This window comes from Apiospora phragmitis (assembly GCF_038363925.1).
Source record: "Apiospora phragmitis strain CBS 135458 chromosome Unknown utg000002l:1.0-5516284.0:1.0-5523493.0, whole genome shotgun sequence".
Lineage (NCBI taxonomy): Eukaryota > Fungi > Ascomycota > Sordariomycetes > Amphisphaeriales > Apiosporaceae > Apiospora > Apiospora phragmitis.
Window position 1 is genome coordinate 52,511 of NW_027117400.1, and position 18,267 is coordinate 70,777.

The 18,267-nt window shown below is 56.1% G+C and overlaps 6 protein-coding genes across 6 annotated transcripts; 3 read left to right on the forward strand and 3 right to left on the reverse strand.

The window, feature by feature from the left end:
* Positions 1 to 1,343: 1,343 nt before the first annotated feature.
* Positions 1,344 to 5,145, forward strand: PG994_000897 (uncharacterized protein; the record flags this gene model as incomplete). The annotated part of the gene is made up of 4 exons (XM_066852306.1): positions 1,344 to 2,044; positions 2,124 to 3,806; positions 3,872 to 4,088; positions 4,126 to 5,145. The coding sequence occupies 4 exons, from the start codon at positions 1,344 to 1,346 to the stop codon at positions 5,143 to 5,145; spliced, it is 3,621 nt and encodes a 1,206-aa protein (XP_066720447.1).
* An 859-nt stretch (positions 5,146 to 6,004) lies between these two features.
* On the reverse strand, positions 6,005 to 6,886 carry PG994_000898 (uncharacterized protein; the record flags this gene model as incomplete). The annotated part of the gene is made up of 2 exons (XM_066852307.1): positions 6,005 to 6,445; positions 6,503 to 6,886. 2 exons carry the CDS (start codon positions 6,884 to 6,886, stop codon positions 6,005 to 6,007), a joined length of 825 nt encoding a protein of 274 aa, XP_066720448.1.
* A 3,627-nt stretch (positions 6,887 to 10,513) lies between these two features.
* PG994_000899 (uncharacterized protein) lies at positions 10,514 to 11,255 on the forward strand (the record flags this gene model as incomplete). Its single annotated transcript, XM_066852308.1, has 3 exons — positions 10,514 to 10,818; positions 10,934 to 11,022; positions 11,113 to 11,255. The coding sequence occupies 3 exons, from the start codon at positions 10,514 to 10,516 to the stop codon at positions 11,253 to 11,255; spliced, it is 537 nt and encodes a 178-aa protein (XP_066720449.1).
* A 427-nt stretch (positions 11,256 to 11,682) lies between these two features.
* PG994_000900 (uncharacterized protein) lies at positions 11,683 to 12,453 on the reverse strand (the record flags this gene model as incomplete). The annotated part of the gene is made up of 1 exon (XM_066852309.1): positions 11,683 to 12,453. The coding sequence occupies one exon, from the start codon at positions 12,451 to 12,453 to the stop codon at positions 11,683 to 11,685; it is 771 nt and encodes a 256-aa protein (XP_066720450.1).
* A 2,176-nt stretch (positions 12,454 to 14,629) lies between these two features.
* Positions 14,630 to 16,117, forward strand: PG994_000901 (alkaline protease (oryzin); the record flags this gene model as incomplete). The annotated part of the gene is made up of 4 exons (XM_066852310.1): positions 14,630 to 14,857; positions 14,908 to 15,264; positions 15,401 to 15,712; positions 15,815 to 16,117. The coding sequence occupies 4 exons, from the start codon at positions 14,630 to 14,632 to the stop codon at positions 16,115 to 16,117; spliced, it is 1,200 nt and encodes a 399-aa protein (XP_066720451.1).
* Positions 16,118 to 16,630: 513 nt separating this feature from the next.
* Positions 16,631 to 16,950, reverse strand: PG994_000902 (uncharacterized protein; the record flags this gene model as incomplete). Its single annotated transcript, XM_066852311.1, has 2 exons — positions 16,631 to 16,707; positions 16,779 to 16,950. 2 exons carry the CDS (start codon positions 16,948 to 16,950, stop codon positions 16,631 to 16,633), a joined length of 249 nt encoding a protein of 82 aa, XP_066720452.1.
* Between the last annotated feature and the right edge of the window lie 1,317 nt (positions 16,951 to 18,267).

The following is an 18,267-nucleotide window of genomic DNA, read 5'->3' on the forward strand; positions in this document are numbered from 1 at the left end:
CTGATGGGATTGAAAGCGCCACCGTCAGTCTGACTTAAGAACTCCCACGCCGGCTTACATTCCTGGCGGTATTGGTAATCCTGGATCTACTACTATATTAGGTACAAATACGTATGTACATCAGTTGTGAGGCTGCAGTCCGATTCGATTGATTTATCCATTGCCGCCAGGAGTGTTTTAAGGTGCAGAACGTTTGAAAGAAAGCTGCCGCATCGTCAGTGTCGTCTGAGTTGGCGCCGTTGGGCAGTTTTCCCGCTAAAAGGGACGATCAATTCGGTCGAGGGCAGTATGTACAGGCTCTCTGTATTAACGCGCTACCGGGTCCATCCCACCTGCACCCACACCCACACAATCCAGCATTCCCTCCTTTTTTGTCATTTGTCCCTTCGTAGAAATAGGTACCTCGAGTGCTAGAATCCTCCAAGATTGGGTATGGCTGCTCATCAGAGGTACATCCCGAGGCTTGCATCCCAGGAAGGGCCTGCACGCCTGCAGCTAATCTGCAGGCCGCCGAACTACCCGTCTCAACCCTTTTCAGGGAAGGGGAGCGAGGGGGGCACCTTAGTTAGTGACTTGGGGGACAGCCAAACAGCGCCAAAAAAAAGAAAGAAAAAAAGCTGCGCAATCGCTGCTGCTGCTGCTGCATGGATGTAGGCTACCTTGCCTTTGCAGTTGCAGGCGACCTTGCTTTGCTTGTGCTTGGCCGGGCCCGCAGCCCATCGAATCGTCTTTTGCAGGACAGACTAACTGAAAGGTCCCGCGCTTGGTCCCCAATCCCCATCTTTTCCCAGCCAAGTCCAACTACTGTAACCTATTGATTTTTCCCATACCGCACATTGCAACTGGCACGGCACTTCTGACACATGCTCGCCCATTTCACATACCGACTACTACGACTACTACTATCACTACTACGTTTCCGTATCACCCGCAGCTTCGAGGTCGTCGCGTGTTGTCTGTTGCATCTCCGTCTTCTTGCCTTCCTAGCCTTGGCCGATCAAGTAATTCTAGCCTGCCTGCTGCTGCACGTCTTCGCTGTGTTTATGCCGCCTGGTGACGCTGGGCTCGTCCATAAGACCAAACCACCGCTACGCCTTTCCGACTCTACGAGACTTGAACCCGACGGCGACGACGAAAGAAGAACGCACTGGAGCTTGTCGGGTTTTGGGTTCCCCCAAGTTTCCCAATCACGGGGGAGAAAAAGAGCTTAGCTGCCAAAAACGTAGGGAGGGAAGAGGTACCCTACCAAAAAACCATAGTCGGGTTCCAGAAACCGGGCCTGGGGGTGGGAAAGGACTGGGAATATCCACAGCGTCAATTCTTGTTTGTTTTTTCCCGGCGCCATGGATTCACGACAGCAGCAGCAACTTCATCATCAACAGCAACCACCACCACCACATTTGCAACAACAGCAGCAAAAACAACAGCAACCCATCGGTGTGCCTTTTGCTCGCAACGCCGGCGCCTCACCGCCCTACGGCCGCTCGCCATTCCCGCACGCACCAAATCCGGCGACGACTCCCTCACCCTATCCGTCTGCATCGCATCCGCAATCGCATCCGCCCCCGACGAGTCCTGCAGGTTCCGTGGCCGGTGCATATGAGCACCAGCATCAGCGACACCCGTCCGACCCCGCCTTCTTCGCGCATCAAGCCACCGCACGACCGACATATGCCCCTGAGGCCACCTCGCATTCGGTCCACACGCACTCGCGACACCCGAGCTCCTCCTCCATAGGCGCCCCTATCCATCGCAATATGGCGCCTCCTTCGCCGCCTCCGACTTCGCAACAACACCCGCAACAATCCCAGGCGCCGGCAGGGCACCCCATGAATCACTATGGACATCCATCCGCCTCGAGAGGACCTCCCGTCAATCTGGGACCGCCGAGCACCTTCCCCGCGGGCCGTGAACTTCCCGCGCTGAACTCAATTCCCAGGACAGGAAACGCGGGTGGAAGCATGTCCATCTCGGCGATGCTGGGCGGAGGCGGCGGCCCTGCTCATCGCGAACCGACACCCGGCCACCCCTCCAATCATACGGCGTTCCCTCCACCGCCGACCACGAGTGCTGCGGCGCCGGGCCGGCCCTGCCTATGCGAACTCGGTGCACGCCTCGCCCAGGATGCAGAATGCGACCGAATACAACAACGGCTATGCCCGCGGGCCACAAACGCCGCCTGAACACATCCGCCCGTACGACGCGAGGGATCAAAGAGGTAGCGTGGCCGGCTCGCCTCCTCAGGCCATGTACGGGACGCCTGAAGTGGCGCGCTTTGGCACGCCGCAGGCGTATCCTCAGCGCGGACCACCCATGGGCCCCGGCGACGACAGGAGAGACCCGAGCGGAAGGATGGCCGCGGCCAGTGTCCCCCCGAGGCCGAGTAGTCAGCCGAGGGCCTACGCCGGCATGCCTGGGCGCCCTGCGGAAATGGGACGTGGACCACCACCGCCGCAGCCACAGCCGCAACCTGGCGAACCGATGTTCGGACGTCGCGAGGAGATGCGACCAGGGCAGCAAGAATACAACCCCGAGCGAGTCCCGCGACCCATGTCGTTTGAAGAGCAGAGGAGGCTGATGGACCGCGACCGCGAAATCCGGGAACAGATGGACAGGGAGGCCGAGTACCGCGAGAGGGAGCGCATGGAGCGGGCCCGGTTTGAAGAACAACAGCGACCGTTCATGGCCGAGCGGGAAAGAATGGAGCGCGAACGCATGGAACGAGACAGGATGGAAAGAGAGCGCGAGCTAGAGATGATGCGGGAGCACGGCATGAGGGAAAGGACTTCTTCCGACCCGAACCATCCACATGGGCAGCGACCTGTCGATTACGGCCCTCCAGGCCCCAACGGACACGGACCTCCTCAGGGGCCACCTCCCTACGGCAGGATGGACCCGCGAGAAGCAGCCGCTTGGCAACAACAGCAGCAGCAGCAACAGCGTGCTGGTTTTGACCAACCACCACGGGGTCATTACGATCAGCAATTCCCCGGCCAGCGACCAAATGACTACCCCGTCACGAACGGCCCTGTCTATGACCGCTACCCAGCCCCTGCGCAACCCCCCATGGAGCGATATCCGCCGGGCGGGCCCCCACCGCAGGGGATGCCGATGCCTCAGCAGGGCCAGGCAGGGCCGCCACCCCCTCAGCCGTACGATTCTCCCGAGCGACACCGGTTTGCGCAGATGCCGCCCCATCCACAGCAGCAACAGCAGCAACAACCCCCGCCCCACCAGCATCGACCTCGACCGAACGAAGAAGGGCCCCCTCCGCCCTCGATAGCATACAATGGCGGCCCGGGCACCCTCCTCTATGAGCCGACGCGACAGCAGCCCCGCCCCATGGACGACGGCCCGGCACCCCCGTTGATGCGCCAGCAGTCTAGCAACGGGCTCCTGGGCATCGGCGAGATCAACCGCAAGGGGCGTATTTCGCCCCTGCCACAGGCAGTGCAGGGCGCCCAGCCCCAATATCAAGGGCCCGCGGGGGAGCCCGGCATCAAGAGCGAATTCGGCCGCATGTTTTCTGGCATAGGAAGCGGTGCTAGCGGTTTGGGTTTCTCCAGCCCGGTACTCTCGGGCGCCACCATGCCCTTCACCAACTCCGGGCTGGCGCGTCGGGACGATGTCGAGCCCCCTCACGAAGGGCCGCCGGAGCCCCCGGTCAAGGCCGTGCGGAAGCGCAATCGGAAAGCCAAGGACGTCGACGGCGGCAAGGGTGCTGATGATGATGACAGCACCGGCCGGAACACGCCGGTCGGTCGGGCCAAGCGGCCCAAGACCCATGCGCATCATCACCATCACCAGTACGTATCATTGTCGCATCTGCCCCCATTCGCTCACTCCCTGCTAACACTTCTTGTTGAACTAGCCATCATCACCATCACCACCATGGGGCGGAGAGGGGGACCACCTCTCCACTCCATGCCGGCAGCGCTCCACTCAAGAACATGAAGTCCACCACGCCCATTCCGTCGCCGACCGGTCTGCCCAAGGACTTTGGCCTCACCAACAACCACCAGATTCCACGCTCCAATGGGAACCACCCCACTTCAGCTCCGAAGCAGTCCAATACGACGACGCCTGTCGTGATCCCCAAAACAAAAAGAAGCGTGAATTCCCAAGCGGTTCTTGACAGCGTCTCCCACAAGCCGCGCAAGCACCTGGGGGGACGTCGTCTACGACTCCAGCCTCACGCCCGCCAAGCTCATGTCGCCCTCGCGCTTCGGTTTCTCCTCGACGCCGCGCCCGCTCCCCTTGGCCATGATCCGGGGCAACGAGAACTCGACGCTGACGGTGAAGATCCCGCGGGCGCACCTGACGACGGTGGCGCGCGAGGAGATCACGACGCGCCGGGCCATCTGGGGCACGGACGTCTACTCGGACGACAGCGACGTGGTGGCCGCGTGCATCCATGCCGGCTGGATCCGCGGCGAGTGGCCCAACGACATCGACACGGACCTGCTGGACCTGCGGGTGCAGCCGCCCAAATCCAAAGGCCGCAACGCAGCGGCGGCGTCGCCTGCTGCTGACCAGGGCCCCCAAGAGGTTCTCACATCCCCGCCGGCGACCGGACCAGTGCAGGTACCTCATCACCGCGACCTGCACGTGACGCTTCTCATTCTGCCGGCGCTCGAGAAGTACACGAGCACAACGCGGTTCGGGATCCAGAGCCGCGAGTTCGGGGGCACGTACAACGGGCGCAAGAGCAGCCACGACGGCATCAGTTTCATGGTCACAGCCATCCGCTGGGTCGACGGCGCGGCGCCGCAGAGCCGGCTTAGGGGCAAGGCCCGGCGCGAGCGCATCCGCAAGGCCATGAGCGAGGTCCAGCGCGCCCACGTGCTCGACATTGGCGGAGATGCCAAGAAGCAAAAGAGGCTGCCGGGGTTGACGCCTGTGGTGGCCCCGACGACTGCGAAGATCGTCAACAACAGTGTGGACGGTGACAAGGAGAACAACCACCCGGCCGGTGCCGTCAATGGCAGCAGCAACGGGATCGTCGACGCGAAACCGCCCCCGTCGGCGGCGGTACATACGGCGGCCGAGAAGGCTCATGAAGAAGTTCGAGAGCCCAGCAGCAATGAGGAGGGGCCTGCCAAGGTGGACGATATGCCGGCTGTCGAGACTGCCAAGGCTGTTTGAACGACTTTCCGACGCCATTCTGGTAGGGGAAGAAAGGGAGTGAGAGAGGGTGTATATATATATATATACGACGTCACATGAAAACAGGCGATTTATTGGTTGGAGATGCTGTACTGATTTAGAGGTAGGCATCATCTACTGCGGACGAGAACAGGGGGGTTGGAGCAGATGAGAGAGGTCGATCACGATATCATGGTTCTGCTATGTTGTTCTCTCTCATCACACTCCTCCCATCATCAGCGTTTTCCTGCTTGCTGTTTTTAGTTTTCCTTTCGCGAGAGATACCTTAGTCAGGCTGGACTGGATGGTTCAACGGGTCATTCAGCATAGCGTGGGCGTTTTACTCATCTTCCAAAAACTATTTGACGAATAATATATCTTGACGTTTCCCGTTCGCATGATGGTCTTTGCGTGTCTATTCGCCAAGTATGCAAAACAGAGCTATTTCCTTGCTTGCGATCGACGTGAGCGTTGTTACCACTCGAGGCAATGTTACATCGGTGCCAGGTCAGCCTAGGAGAAAAGAGATACTCATCAAAAGGAGCTACTTTAACTCCAGTCGAGCTGAATGGGTCAATGGTATACGACAATGACGAAACCTGCGGAATCTGAGGACTTTCATAGTGCAATGGGGGGTTCTAACTTCTGACAGCGTTGTTCCATTATTGTGTATTATCTGACATTTTCGTTCTACTTGGCTAAGCATCGCTAAACTGAGAGAAAGGACAGTCATCATAAGGCTTGCTTGCCTTTCAGGGGTATCGGACGCGGTAAAAGAAGGATGCTGTTTTATGTCTGTTTGTTTCTACTTGAGTGGGCGTGGCTCAAGATCTGGTCTACCAAACTCCCTTTCCACACTCTAGAGCATCAGGGCTCCGGCAACGGCAACGGCGAAAGCGGCGGTGATGAAGCCGCTGAAGGCGTCGAGGGTCGCGGCAGCCGACTTCTTGCCGTCCTTGGCGGCGTTGTTGGTGTTCTGGGCCTGGGCCTGGTTCAGGGTCTTGCAGGTGTCCATGAGGGTCGAGTTGGCCATCATGGCGTCGAGCTGGGTCTGCCACTTGGCGGCCTTGTCCTGGAAGGCCTTGACCTTGGTCTCGTCGCCATTGAACTTGGCGTCGAGCGCGGTCTGGTTCTTGGCCAACTCGGTCGTCTTCTGCAGCATGTTCATCTTGCGGCACTCCTGCTTGGTGTTCTCGACGGAGCAGAAGCTGGTCAGGGTCGCGTTGCTCTGCATGGCGCTGAGGTCGGCCTGGGCGGCGGTGGCCTTGGACTTGAAGGCGTCAATCTTGGTTTGGTTGTTCTGGTTTCACGGCGTTAGTCTTGTGGGTTCGCGGAAGAGAGTGAGAGTGCATCATACCTTGAACTTGGCCTGCAGTGCGGTGTCGTTGCCGGCCATGGCGATCATCTTCTCGGCGAACTTCATATGGCCGCACTGGCCCTTCTCGCGGGCGACGGCATTGATAGGGGCACACTCGCCGACCAGCGTGGCGTTGGCGGTCATGGCCTTGAGCTTGGTGTCGGCGTCGGCGACCTTCTTCTTGAAGGCGTCGATCTGGGTCTGGTTGTTGTTAAACTTGGCGGCGAGCGCGGTGTCGTTGGCGCCCAGCTGCGTGATCATCTCCAGCTTGGCCATCTGGAAACACTGCTTGCCAAGGCTGTCCTTGCCGCCCTTGTTGTCGCCGCCCTCGGCGGAAACGGCCATGGCCAGAAGGGCCGAGACGAAGATGTTGGACAACTGCATTTTGACTGGTGAAAAGTGGCAATAGAACAAAATAACAAAAACGGTTTTATATGTAGACAATAAAGTGAGTCGGACCGGCGACGAAGAAGAGAAGATAAAAATAAAAAGGTGTGAAGAATGTAAGAGTGGTCGATAGTATCCTGGGCTAGCCGATGAACTATTGGGAAGAGGACAAGCCAAGAGACGGGGACGGACGAAGTCGTCTTATATGCATGGCGACATCGGCTGAGGCTCACCTCATTTTCTTGCTCACCTAGCTAGCGTTTCCCTCAGTCGTCGACAGCTTCGGGGGGGGGGGGTTGATAGGTTTCAGAGAGTCGTCGGTGTTTCGTCTTGGCGCGCCCGCCCCGATGCTTCGGTCCAACCAAGAGGATCCCCCCCATCGGCCAAAATAGCTGCGCCAAGGCCACGCGGCCAGGGCCATCCCTGCCGTCTTGGCACAGCTACCGAAACATTGGGGGAAAGCGAACGCGACTGCATCTTTCGTTCTTTTCTTTCTTCTCTTGACACGATGCGACGAAAGGACGACAGACTGACAGAAACGGGCCAATCAGGGGGTCATGCCGGGCCTGGAAGTGGCCTTGTTTCGCGCTGAAACACCTCAGCACCGACCCTTAGCCAAAGCCAAAGTCGGGACATGCTTGCCTGCCAACTCGCCAATGCGCAACTGGAAGCGAGTACCGGCAGCGCATGATCGCGACATGGGCTGCTCACACGATGCTGCCCAGACTCGAGGATCGGTGCGAATCTCCCATTGGCCAAGACCCAGATCCGGGCGAATCACCGACCAGGGCTCTGGAGTCGTGGACGGGTCGCATCACTGGTGAGGCGTCTGATTTGCTTCCAGGTTCTTTTCTAGTGATCTTGCATCTTGCTGCTGCTGGCAAGTGCTGCCGCCTCCAATATGCATCTTATGTATATGTTCGTCGATATCGATCGACTTGAGGTTAGCTTCTCTGGCCTAGCGCCACTACCGTTGCGACTGTTACACACGGGGCCGCAGGTTGCGACTCCGGCCTGCCCAACGACCAGTCACTTGCATCGCCGTACGGCGCGCTCTTCCAATCATCGGCATAGGTCGCCCATGCTTCCTCGGCAGTGGAAACGGGGATGGGGAAGACGAAGAAGCTATATGGATATCTCCAGGCGTTTCAAACACACAGAGGACCCCGAATGAGAGTAATAAGCATATAAGAGTATAACCATTGGGGCCACGCCAGCTTCGCTTGTCGGGCCCTCGGGACAAACCGAAAAGTGCTCATGCAGGGGCTCCAGCCAGGCCCCAGATGTCTGCAGTATTCAGATATCGCCAGGGGCTACCACGGCATGGTGCGATCACGTTGGGCGTGTTGGGCATGGCCTGATGTCTGAGTTGTGGTGGCATATATATTGGCTCTAGCCGACTAATACAATGATTAACCTGCCCAGTTCATTCTGCTCACGCGGCAGCTCTCCTGAGACAGGACGCGGCTATCTACAGCTAATACAATAGGTGCATCCTTCCGTCCAGTGCTTGCTGGCAGCAGCATTTCACCGCTGGACAAGTAGGGGGGAGGCGGGCAGCTGAGGGGGAGCAGCCGATCATTGCCAGAGGAAAGATAAGGCATGCAGCAGAGGGTATGTAATTCCTAATAAATGACGATTTCAGCAGCCAAGACGCAAAGACAGCCAACTCGCACAGTAGGGCCCCTGTCCCAGTTGGCCGAGCGGTTGCAGATGCAAACTCCTGCCTAAAAGAGGCTAGATAAAATCCCCGGTTGGAGGTTGGCTTGAAGTATTCAAGCGGGGGTTTTCGTACGGTTCGATTCCCTGAAGGGGCGATCCCAGATTTTTCGTCGATTCTTTTTTTCAATTAGGATCACTTTCCACTTCCTGTCGGTTGCCCTACAGGTGGATGTCGCTGAGAATCATAGACTCTCCAACCGGCATGTTCATAATGAGGTTCTTATCCTATAATCATCACTTCTTAATATTGTCCCGCTGCTCCTTGACCATAGGCAGATATCAGTACTCAAGACTACCCTCGCCGTTTTTAACAAGTGCCGACCAGTTTGATACCCAGCTTCTTCATACCCCCTTGATCTCGGAGACTCTGGTGTATAGCGTCATCGGGCCACATCAGGTATTTCTTGACATCTTCTCCCGGCTGCTAAGCTAGGTGCTCAGGCGTGATGGTTCGGAAGCATGGGAGGTCCGGTGCCACCGATACGGTCTAGACTAGTAGTTGAAATTTCGAAACGGAGTACATCATAATAAATTCTAGTATGTTGCGGTTCATTGGTGTACCTAATTAGACCCATCTTGTGAGTTCATTACGAGGTCCTCCATGGAGCTGTTTGATTTGAATAAGACGTTAGGGTTCTTTTCAGGTACTGGCCTGTCAGCAGTGGCCACAGTGTTGGAGATGACAGAGAGGCTAGGCCAGTTCATTGTAGTTCCAAAGGGACCTAGATGCAGTTGGTGGCAACGATTCGGAGGAAGCAAAAGGGTGCTGAGCATGTATGTGAAGGGATGATATGATGGGTGGCTTCGGAGTAGGATAAAGTCACACAGCTTCGCCAGCTAGGATATTGAACCATGTGCTTTGTCCGCCAGCGCGGTATGATCGATATTGTTGTGTATTTAGGGCTAGTGTCTACGTCACAGAACTGGGTGATCAGGAGCGGCAAGCCCGTGAGATCGTAGCTAATTCTGATAATAGAAAGCACACTGGCACTCAGGGCCTCTACACCTCAAGGCGATAATGTTGTTGATGCTACCTACCCCAGAATTGTACCTTACTTGAATACCAATGATCGGCCACGCCTGCGGGATTACACCAGCCTACACGATCACTCATCAACTCCTGGGTTGTCTGCTGCTCCCACGGTCTTAGCCTCACCCGCCCGAGAACCGTTAATATTTCTGGTTCTTTGTCTGGTGTCCTGCATGAGATAATTTCCAATCGAAACGTAGACGAGCTCTTTGATTCTAATAGAACCTGATAGGACTTGATGGCCGCTGAAAGGATCACCCAGTCCGGCTTGGTCTCAGTCCCCCAAAATACTGGCATTAGTCTTCTCCTTAGGTTCAGTCAATCTGGCTCAACACCAGCTATGCTCTCAAGTGTCTGAGCATCACAACATCCTTATGATAGCTTTTGTGGCGGACTCGAGCCGTTTTACGCCAGGCATACTGGAACCTGACAGATTGCACTTTATCCAGAAGAGTCCATTGGGAGTGACTTGACAGCTGGAATAACGCTGATGTACTGGCCATGTCTTGTGTGGTTGTGAGGACGATGATGTTCTACTTAGTTGCTGCCTCAGGGAGATTGATGATGACCCCTCGACTGATGATTCTAGTGGCTTTGGTGTGTCAGTATGAACCATCCCGTGCACTTACATGTGGAATAAACTGGCCTTTCGTGTGAAATAATATGACCTGGCCCGACGTGTCAAGATCACGCAGTTGGAATAAACATGCGTGCTTGCTTTCCTTTCCAATACACCCCGACCTACAGTTTCCATACCTCGAACTATCCAACGAGGCGGCACCATTTGGGCGGAACGAGACATCCATCTTCCCACAACTTGCAAACCCTCCAATCCGACGTTTCCAAACAAGATCCTGGCCCGCCGTCTCGTCATGACTCCTTCAGGATCCATATTCACCGCCGTCATCACGGTCATGATGGCCACGATGGCGATGCTGGCCCTCACCGCCATGCCACTTGCCGCCGCCCAGGTCCCCGACAAGGCCCCCGACAAGCGAGGCATCGGCTGGCTGTACGACTACTGCGACGACGACTGGTCCATCATGCCGCCCTACTACTTCGTGGGCAAGTGCGACGTCACCCATCCCCCGGACGCCCGCGCCTGGCTCAGCATCGACCTGACCGGCTGCTACACCGTCACCGACGACGGAATGCTGGCGGTCGACAACAAGCGCGTGTAAGTATTCTACTACTTCGCCGAACTTTTGCCCACCACGTTTCCTTCCTACTGCTACTGATACGGTTTGCGTTTTGCGCAGTGGCGGCATGGACAAACGATGCGACCGCTGCAGCCGCTGCACCGACCTTGACAAGGACGTCTGTATGAAGTGCCTCTGTTCCAGGTCGGACGGCAGCAGAGTCTGGTCCGTCAAGGATCTTGGTATGTTAACATGGCAACCGTCCGTGGCGGCAGCAACATGTAGTTCGTATCTGTTGCACCCTTGCTGACGAGCCTATGCGAAAAACACAGACGACGATCTCTACGTCGATGTCGCCCATGATCGCATCTGCTGCGGCGAGTGGTGGGGTGGTCCCTACTGCGGCTTCCGCGGCCAGCCAGACAAGCCGGCCGTCCCAGGCCAGGCCGCCTACGTCCCGACGCTGTGGCCTTGATGTAGGGCAAGTAGCAGAGAAGCTACCGGAAGAAGAATGGCATGAGAACAAGAAGGCGGAGAGAACATAAAGCTATGCCTGGGAGTGGCATCCTGTGGCAGAGGAGGATTACACACATCTAGTAGAGATAGACTCTCGCACCTCCCATCTCAATGGGATTGGACCCCAAACCATCTCGAGTACTGTGACCCGCGTTTCCACCTTGGGCAGTAGAGACCCTTTCCGAGGGACGTTCAAGGATCAATGGTATCTATCATTAGACTGAGGCCTCGTACACTATGGGTATCATCAAACATTAACCAAAACGTTAGCATCATCTCCGACAGCCAACAAACAGTATGCCAGCCCGCCGCCACTTCTGCTGACCAGCCAGAAAAGGAAATCATCGCATTGGGCATCAGCAAACATCATCGCATCAAGAACGTCATCACTCCAGCCAAGCCCAGCTCACCAAGACCCGCCCGCGGTCCTCGGGCGCCAACTGCGTGAACACGCTGATGCTCACGTCCAGGTCCGCCGGCTGGCAGCCCGTGCAGCGATCCACCACCGTGACGTCGACAGACCGATTGCCTGCACCCCCATCCTCCTTGTAGTCCCGCTGGATGCGGATCTTCCTGCCGCAGAGCGGGTTCGCGTTCGGGTTGCCGCCGCTCCCGCGGTTCGCGCCCGCGGCGTCGAAGGTGATGTGGCTGACGGAGACGATCGAGTCCTGGCCGCTCGACGTGACGCCGCACGCGCCCAGGCCCGGGCCGTAGTAGGTCAGGTCGCCGGTGAAGACGCCGTGGTTGGAGGGCAGCGGCAGGTTCTTGGTCGAGTTCTTCTTGTTGTGCGACAGCCCGACGCCGAGGCCGATGGCAAGGGCGAGCACAAGCACGAGCACGAGGGCGGCAACGGAGAGCAAGAGGAATCGGCGCGATCGGCCGCCTAGGTACGTGCGGTGCGGGGGCAGGATGGCGTCGAGGCGCCTCTGCAGCGGGGACCTTGTCGGCGGCGATTGTGCTGGTGGTGCTCGTCCCGCAGCTACTTCTTTGGCGGGCGCATGTTGGGTCCCATCACTGGGTGTGCGAACAAACAGAGGTGCGTTCTTTCGAAGCGGCCATTCTTTGATTCGGTCCAGAAGGGAGGCTCGAGGCGGATGCGATGGTGTCTCCCAGTCGGGGGTTTGGTAGACAGGCTGCGGCGGTTGGGGTTCGGTCATGATGTTGCTTCGCTTCTCGTATCGACTGATTTCGCAATTGGAGATTCGCCGTCGGTTGGCGTCTGCTGATGAAGAGAGGAAATGGAAGTGATGATGGCCTCGTAGCGATTCCCATGGCAGTTACACAGAAAGTGCGCCAAAGGTTGGCAATGGCCGGGGCCATTGCTGCTGGCGCCCAAAATCAAGGCAGTCTTGCGCAAGATTCAGGTTTGGATGCGACATGCAATAAACGCGCTACTGCAGACGGCCAGCCTGCTAAGTTGCTGGTGAGCCACCGAACCCAGCCACTGCTGCAGAATGCGGTAATGCCAAGACCTGCCAAAGCCCCCAAGCCCAAAATCCCCTGCAGGAACACCCCCAACCCCCCTGATAGCGGCTGTAGACTAGGCTTTTAGAGGCCTAGCTTTGCCAATAATGCATGCTTCTATTTCACCGCCAGCGCAATCGACAAGGACGGACCTGCTGCTCATGCTCATCATCATTGTCAATCTGGCTCGAATCCTAGACTTGTTCCATCTGCAAAGCAGTAAACAGTCCAGGCCAGTCTGCAAGTTGTCGGTCATCGAGTAGACCGAGATTGCTAAACTTCTTCAGTCAATACCAAGCCCAAATTTCGCAAAAAAACAAAAAAAAAAAAAAAAAAAACACAGTCCAGTTCTGCACATGGTGTCGTTGAACTTCAACATGAATCGCCACCTTGTTTTCCCCTCTGCATCTGATTAAGAATTCTGGTAATAAGTGGTCTTCAAATTCTAGGGGCCCATGAGCCGGGGTCATCTCTCTCTCTCTCCCTCTGTCTCTCAAGCTCTCATCTCCCTGTCTGCCTGTCTCCCTCCCCTAAAGAGTGAACGACTGCCGCCGACGGTAAACCCGGGATTGTGCATCGAAGTGGGTAGAATCGCCAATCCTTATTAACCGCACTGACTTCTGGTAGCATAAGCCCACACCCCGTCTGCACCCCCGTGCTGCCTGGGTGTTGTCTCTTCTGTTCTTGGTTCGGAATGTTGCTGCTACACCACGTCTCTTGTCATCCAGCACTTCCGCCGCCTGTTGTCTGGCTGCTCGAGATGTTTTAACACGGCGGATTGCTCGACTTGGCATTGTGCCGGGGGCATTCATCAAATTATGCACTCACGCTAAGAGAAGCAATCAGGAAACACACATTCGTGCGATCGGACAGCGAGGCCCCCGGGAAGCTTAAGTATTGAGCAAATAGACAAGTGGGCAAACCTGATATCCAGCCAGGATCTACCCTCGACCTGACCCGGATTGGGAGGTCGAGTACATACTTTCCCATCTGGATAATGACCTCCCTGAATCAGTCAAACGCACGTGGGTCTTTCCAAGTGACGTTGCCTGTACCAAACACTTGGGTGGACAGGGTCCAGTTAGTGAGCGACGATTGCCAGATTGGCAGATTGGCTCCCACTAAACTGTCAGGGGTCAAGGGGTCAGGGGCCAGGGGTGCTGCGAAGGTGGGGGATTCCACCGGCTGTCGTTGTCTTGTGTCTTCTTCGCCAGCATCAAACAAACAGGACAAGAAGGCTCTTTTCTGGTCTCACAGCAAGATTGGCTGTACTACGGGAAATACTCCAGGCCGGATACATAGCATTACGTTTTGCCCATGCACTCCTATGCTAGAGAGACTGGCATTGCACTGGACTGAATGCACTTCGTAGGGGTGAATCGATAAGCTCAGCACTGAGCTTTTACAAGCAGTAATGGACTTACATCAGGCTATACCCTGATCAGTGATGTGCACAGGGAATGCCATATAGCCGTCCAAGTCTGGCCATCCTCATTTCTTGGCCCACTCCTCCTCGAGCATCCAAGCATCTAAGTCAATATCCTGGTAAACGACAGCGCTTACCCCGGAACCTTCACCTGAGGATCGCCGCACGGGACTTAGTCGGTATTTGCTGGAAGCAAAATGTGAGCACATATCGACACCGTGAGGGGGGGGACGCGACGTTGCTAACCCGTAACCGGCCTCCGTCAGCCCATCAGACTTCGGCATCCGTGGCCCAGGAGCATGGGGACCTTTTCCCACAAACTGGAACCTAAAAGACAGGCCTTGAGATATAACTAACTGCCTTGGCTCATCTTCCCGTGCCAGCGTGTGAGGTCTCGGCTCCTGCTTACCTGAAACTACCACCATAATAGTAATAGTAATATCATGGCTTCCATCTTCCGGTCCACCCTCTCGGCAGCACTGCTGCTGCTCCTGTTGCCCCTGGGTGTCCAGGCCTCGCCCACACCCGGACTCAAGGTTGCCAACCCGGACGCCACCAGGATCGTACCCGGCAGCTACATCATCAAGTACAAGAAGGGCATCGGCCATGACGTCCTCATACAGAGCCAGAAGACGGCCGCGGACCTGATGAAGCGAAAGAGCCGCCGCGGGGTGGTCGACGCCGCCGCCCCTCTCCTCTCCCCTTATCTTCTTCCGAGGAGCCGGATGCCTCCCCGTTCCTGCTCAACTTCTTCAACGTCAGCAGCAGCTTCTACGGCCTCCACGTCCAGGCCGACCACCCGACGGTGCGGCGCATCGCCCAGGACCCGGCCGTCGAGTACGTCCTCTACGACACCTACGTCACCCACGCCGGCAACCCCGTCCGCCAGCCCGACGCCGTGGCCAGCCTCGCCCGCATCTCGCAGTCCCAGCCGCTCGAGTACTCGGACGGCGACTACTTGTACGACAGCTCGGCCGGCGAAGGGATCACCGTCTACGTCATCGACTCGGGCATCTACATCGACCACCCGGACTTTGGCGGGCGCGCGTACCACGGGTACAACGCTATCGATAGGAACGTGAGTATAAGCCACACTTCTTCAAGCCTTTGTTGTTGACTTTCCATCCACGTTCGGGTTTCCTTGATATATTGGAAGAAGAATGGAAATAAATAAGAGAGAAGAAGCTAACAACTATACTCCCCCTTTCTTCCAGACCAACTCTCATGACGACAACGGCCACGGAACCAACGTGGCGGGCATCGTGGCCAGCGAGACGTACGGCGTGGCCAAGAAGGCGGAGCTGGTGGCGGTCAAAGTGCTCGACTCGCAGAGCTGGGGCACCTGGTCGGGCATCATCGACGGCATGCAGTGGGCGGCCGACGACGCCAAGTACCGGCGCCGCAACGTCGGGCGCGCCGTCATCAACATGTCCATCCAGAGCGACCGCGTCGACGCCATGAACGAGATGCTCGACGCCATCCACGACGCCGGCATCCCCGTCGTCGTCTGCGCCGGCAACTACAACGTGAGTGGACTGCTGCTTCTGTTTCTCTCTTCTCCGTACCCTGGAAATGATGATATATAAAATCACTGGGCTGACTTGGGACAAACGCTTGGGCAAATGCAGAAAGACGCATCATCCGTCTCGCCCGCATCGGCAAAATCCGCCATCACGGTCGGCGCCATCAACGCCCACGACGACAGCAAGGCCGACTTCTCCGACTACGGCGCCGATGTCGACATCTTCGCGCCAGGCGTCAAGGTCATCAGTCTTTCGCACAATGGAGGCACGAGTACCTACAGCGGAACCAGTCAAGGTGAGTCAACTTTCTCAAGCCAACATGATATAGATACGAACGAGATGAAACTGACAGTGGTGCTTCTAAACCCAAAGCGGCACCTCACGTTGCTGGAATCGCTGCTCTGCTAATGAGCTCCGAAGGCTTAAAGGATCCCGATGACATTGCGTCTTAGGATTCGCGAACTTGCTTCTGATATGGGGGCTGAAGTCAAGCAGAATACCCAGGGTACTTCTAACTTGATCGCGAATAACGGTTTCAAATAGAGGGTAGAGGATACCAGATTGTAATTGGGATGAGGATTCGGCCTGGCGTTGCAGTATGTCTTTAATGTTTTGTGTTCTCTACATGATTGCGAGTAACGTATGAAGAAAAGATACCAGAAAGTGAAATTAGACACGGGGCTCATCGGTGATCAAGGGGTATCATGGAGGAACATAGATTGACTTCGCGAGAGATATGCACATGCGTTACATTCTGCCGTCTTCTATTACCAAGCCTTGAATCGATATCTTTCTATACTGGAATGTGCCAGACCCTCTTGCCAAAACACGTGAAGAGGCCGCTCTGTAACATCGATTCGCACCTTTTCTTGGATGAGGCTGAGCCTATCGCCAGCAGGGATCGTCGGCTCTCTCTCTCTCTCACTTCGAGTCAGGGCACTTGACGCCGTCCAGACCGAAGCAGCTCAAGTAGCCGTTGTGGCTCGTCATGGCCTCGTCTGTAGGTAGAAGGTTTTGTTAGCCCAAGCAAGCAATGTTTGGCTGGTAACAACAGCAAAGAGCAGCTTACCCAGGCCGCGCTCAGTCTCCACGTAGTTGCCATTCTTGTCCTTGCAGTCGCAAGTCAAGCGAAGCTGGTCGGTGCTGCAGTTCTGGCACTTGACGAGGCCGTGGCCCCACTGCTGGGGCTGCAGTGCGCCATTGTCGTCGACGCCATAGCAGCTGTCATCCTCGTCAGTCATTGTGGGCTCCAGGCCAACGGGAAATACCCAGTGAGGGTGAAGTTGGGAAACTTACGCATCCAGAGAGGCGTGGCTGCAGACACTCTTGCCCCCGTTATCCAAGCAGTGACCTTGAAGGTACCAGACCTGGGGCGATGGGTTCCAGAGCTCCCATTCCGAGCACGTGTCCTCGATGGGGGGTATCGGCGAAGGCAAAGCCGACGATGAGAGCGAGGATGTATGCGAAGATCTTCATGGTGGTTTAGAGTAAGTAGAGTGATGAGGGAATGTTGGCTGGTGGTTGCTGGACTTGGCTGAAGGAATTAGGACTGCTGCTAGGGATCAAAAGATGTTGGGATGTGTGGGAAATAAAAGGAAAGAGTGGTAGGAGTGTTGGTAATTGCCAACTGACTAAATAGATATTGCCACTGCAGTGAATGCAGTGGGGGTTTTGGCAAATGCTGGAGGAGTAGTCACGTTGACTCTACAAAGCACTGCATTCACATATACCTACGACACTACTTTGCTCACTTCGTTATGGGTCATACTTGGACATTACGCGTGCTGTATGATATTTCGCACTTGGTCATGGTCAAATACCTGGATAGTGATGCTTTACTCATTCAAATTGGCACACGGTCCTGTTGTGATCTCCTCTGTCTGCTTAGTTACATGTGGCAGGGTAGCAGCACCCGCCTTGCCTTATCCCAACAGACCCTCTTGTACGTTTATGGAAGCCATCAGTCGAATATCCCACTCGATATGATATGGCTTTAATCCTCTTCATGAACCAGATCTGAATCAAACCAGGCGTTGGTGTCACAATCGGTCAATATCTAACCATGACCCAATGAAGATCAGAGCAAGTGATAGTGAGTGACTAGCGGGGCTTTTCAATACACTGCAAATACTTTTCTACATGGCTTTCATAACGGGAGTCTATTATACTAATGCGTGGGTTGATTAATGAGAAAATATGCTTACCCCGAGAGCATGTCATAGTAAGCCTCTGTATGGAAATCCCTGCCGCTAACATTATAGGCTAATCATTGCCCCCATATGGGCGGTCCCGAAGAGATCCCCGAGTGGAGCCCGTGCCTAATATAGGAGGGCACTGCCTCTAGTCCGATCCGACTAGACAAGGGGGTAGCGCCTGGCCTCTGTTACAGGCCAATAAGTAACTAGCACCTCAGCCCGTAACGATATCCTCCTACTAAAAGGATATAACTGTCAGCAATATGATTACTACAACCTATGCTACTGCAATGAGTCCCTGCGCAGCACCCGTAGCACCCGGAGCCGGCAAGTCTTACTGCATCGGCTACCGTTCTGTAGCGC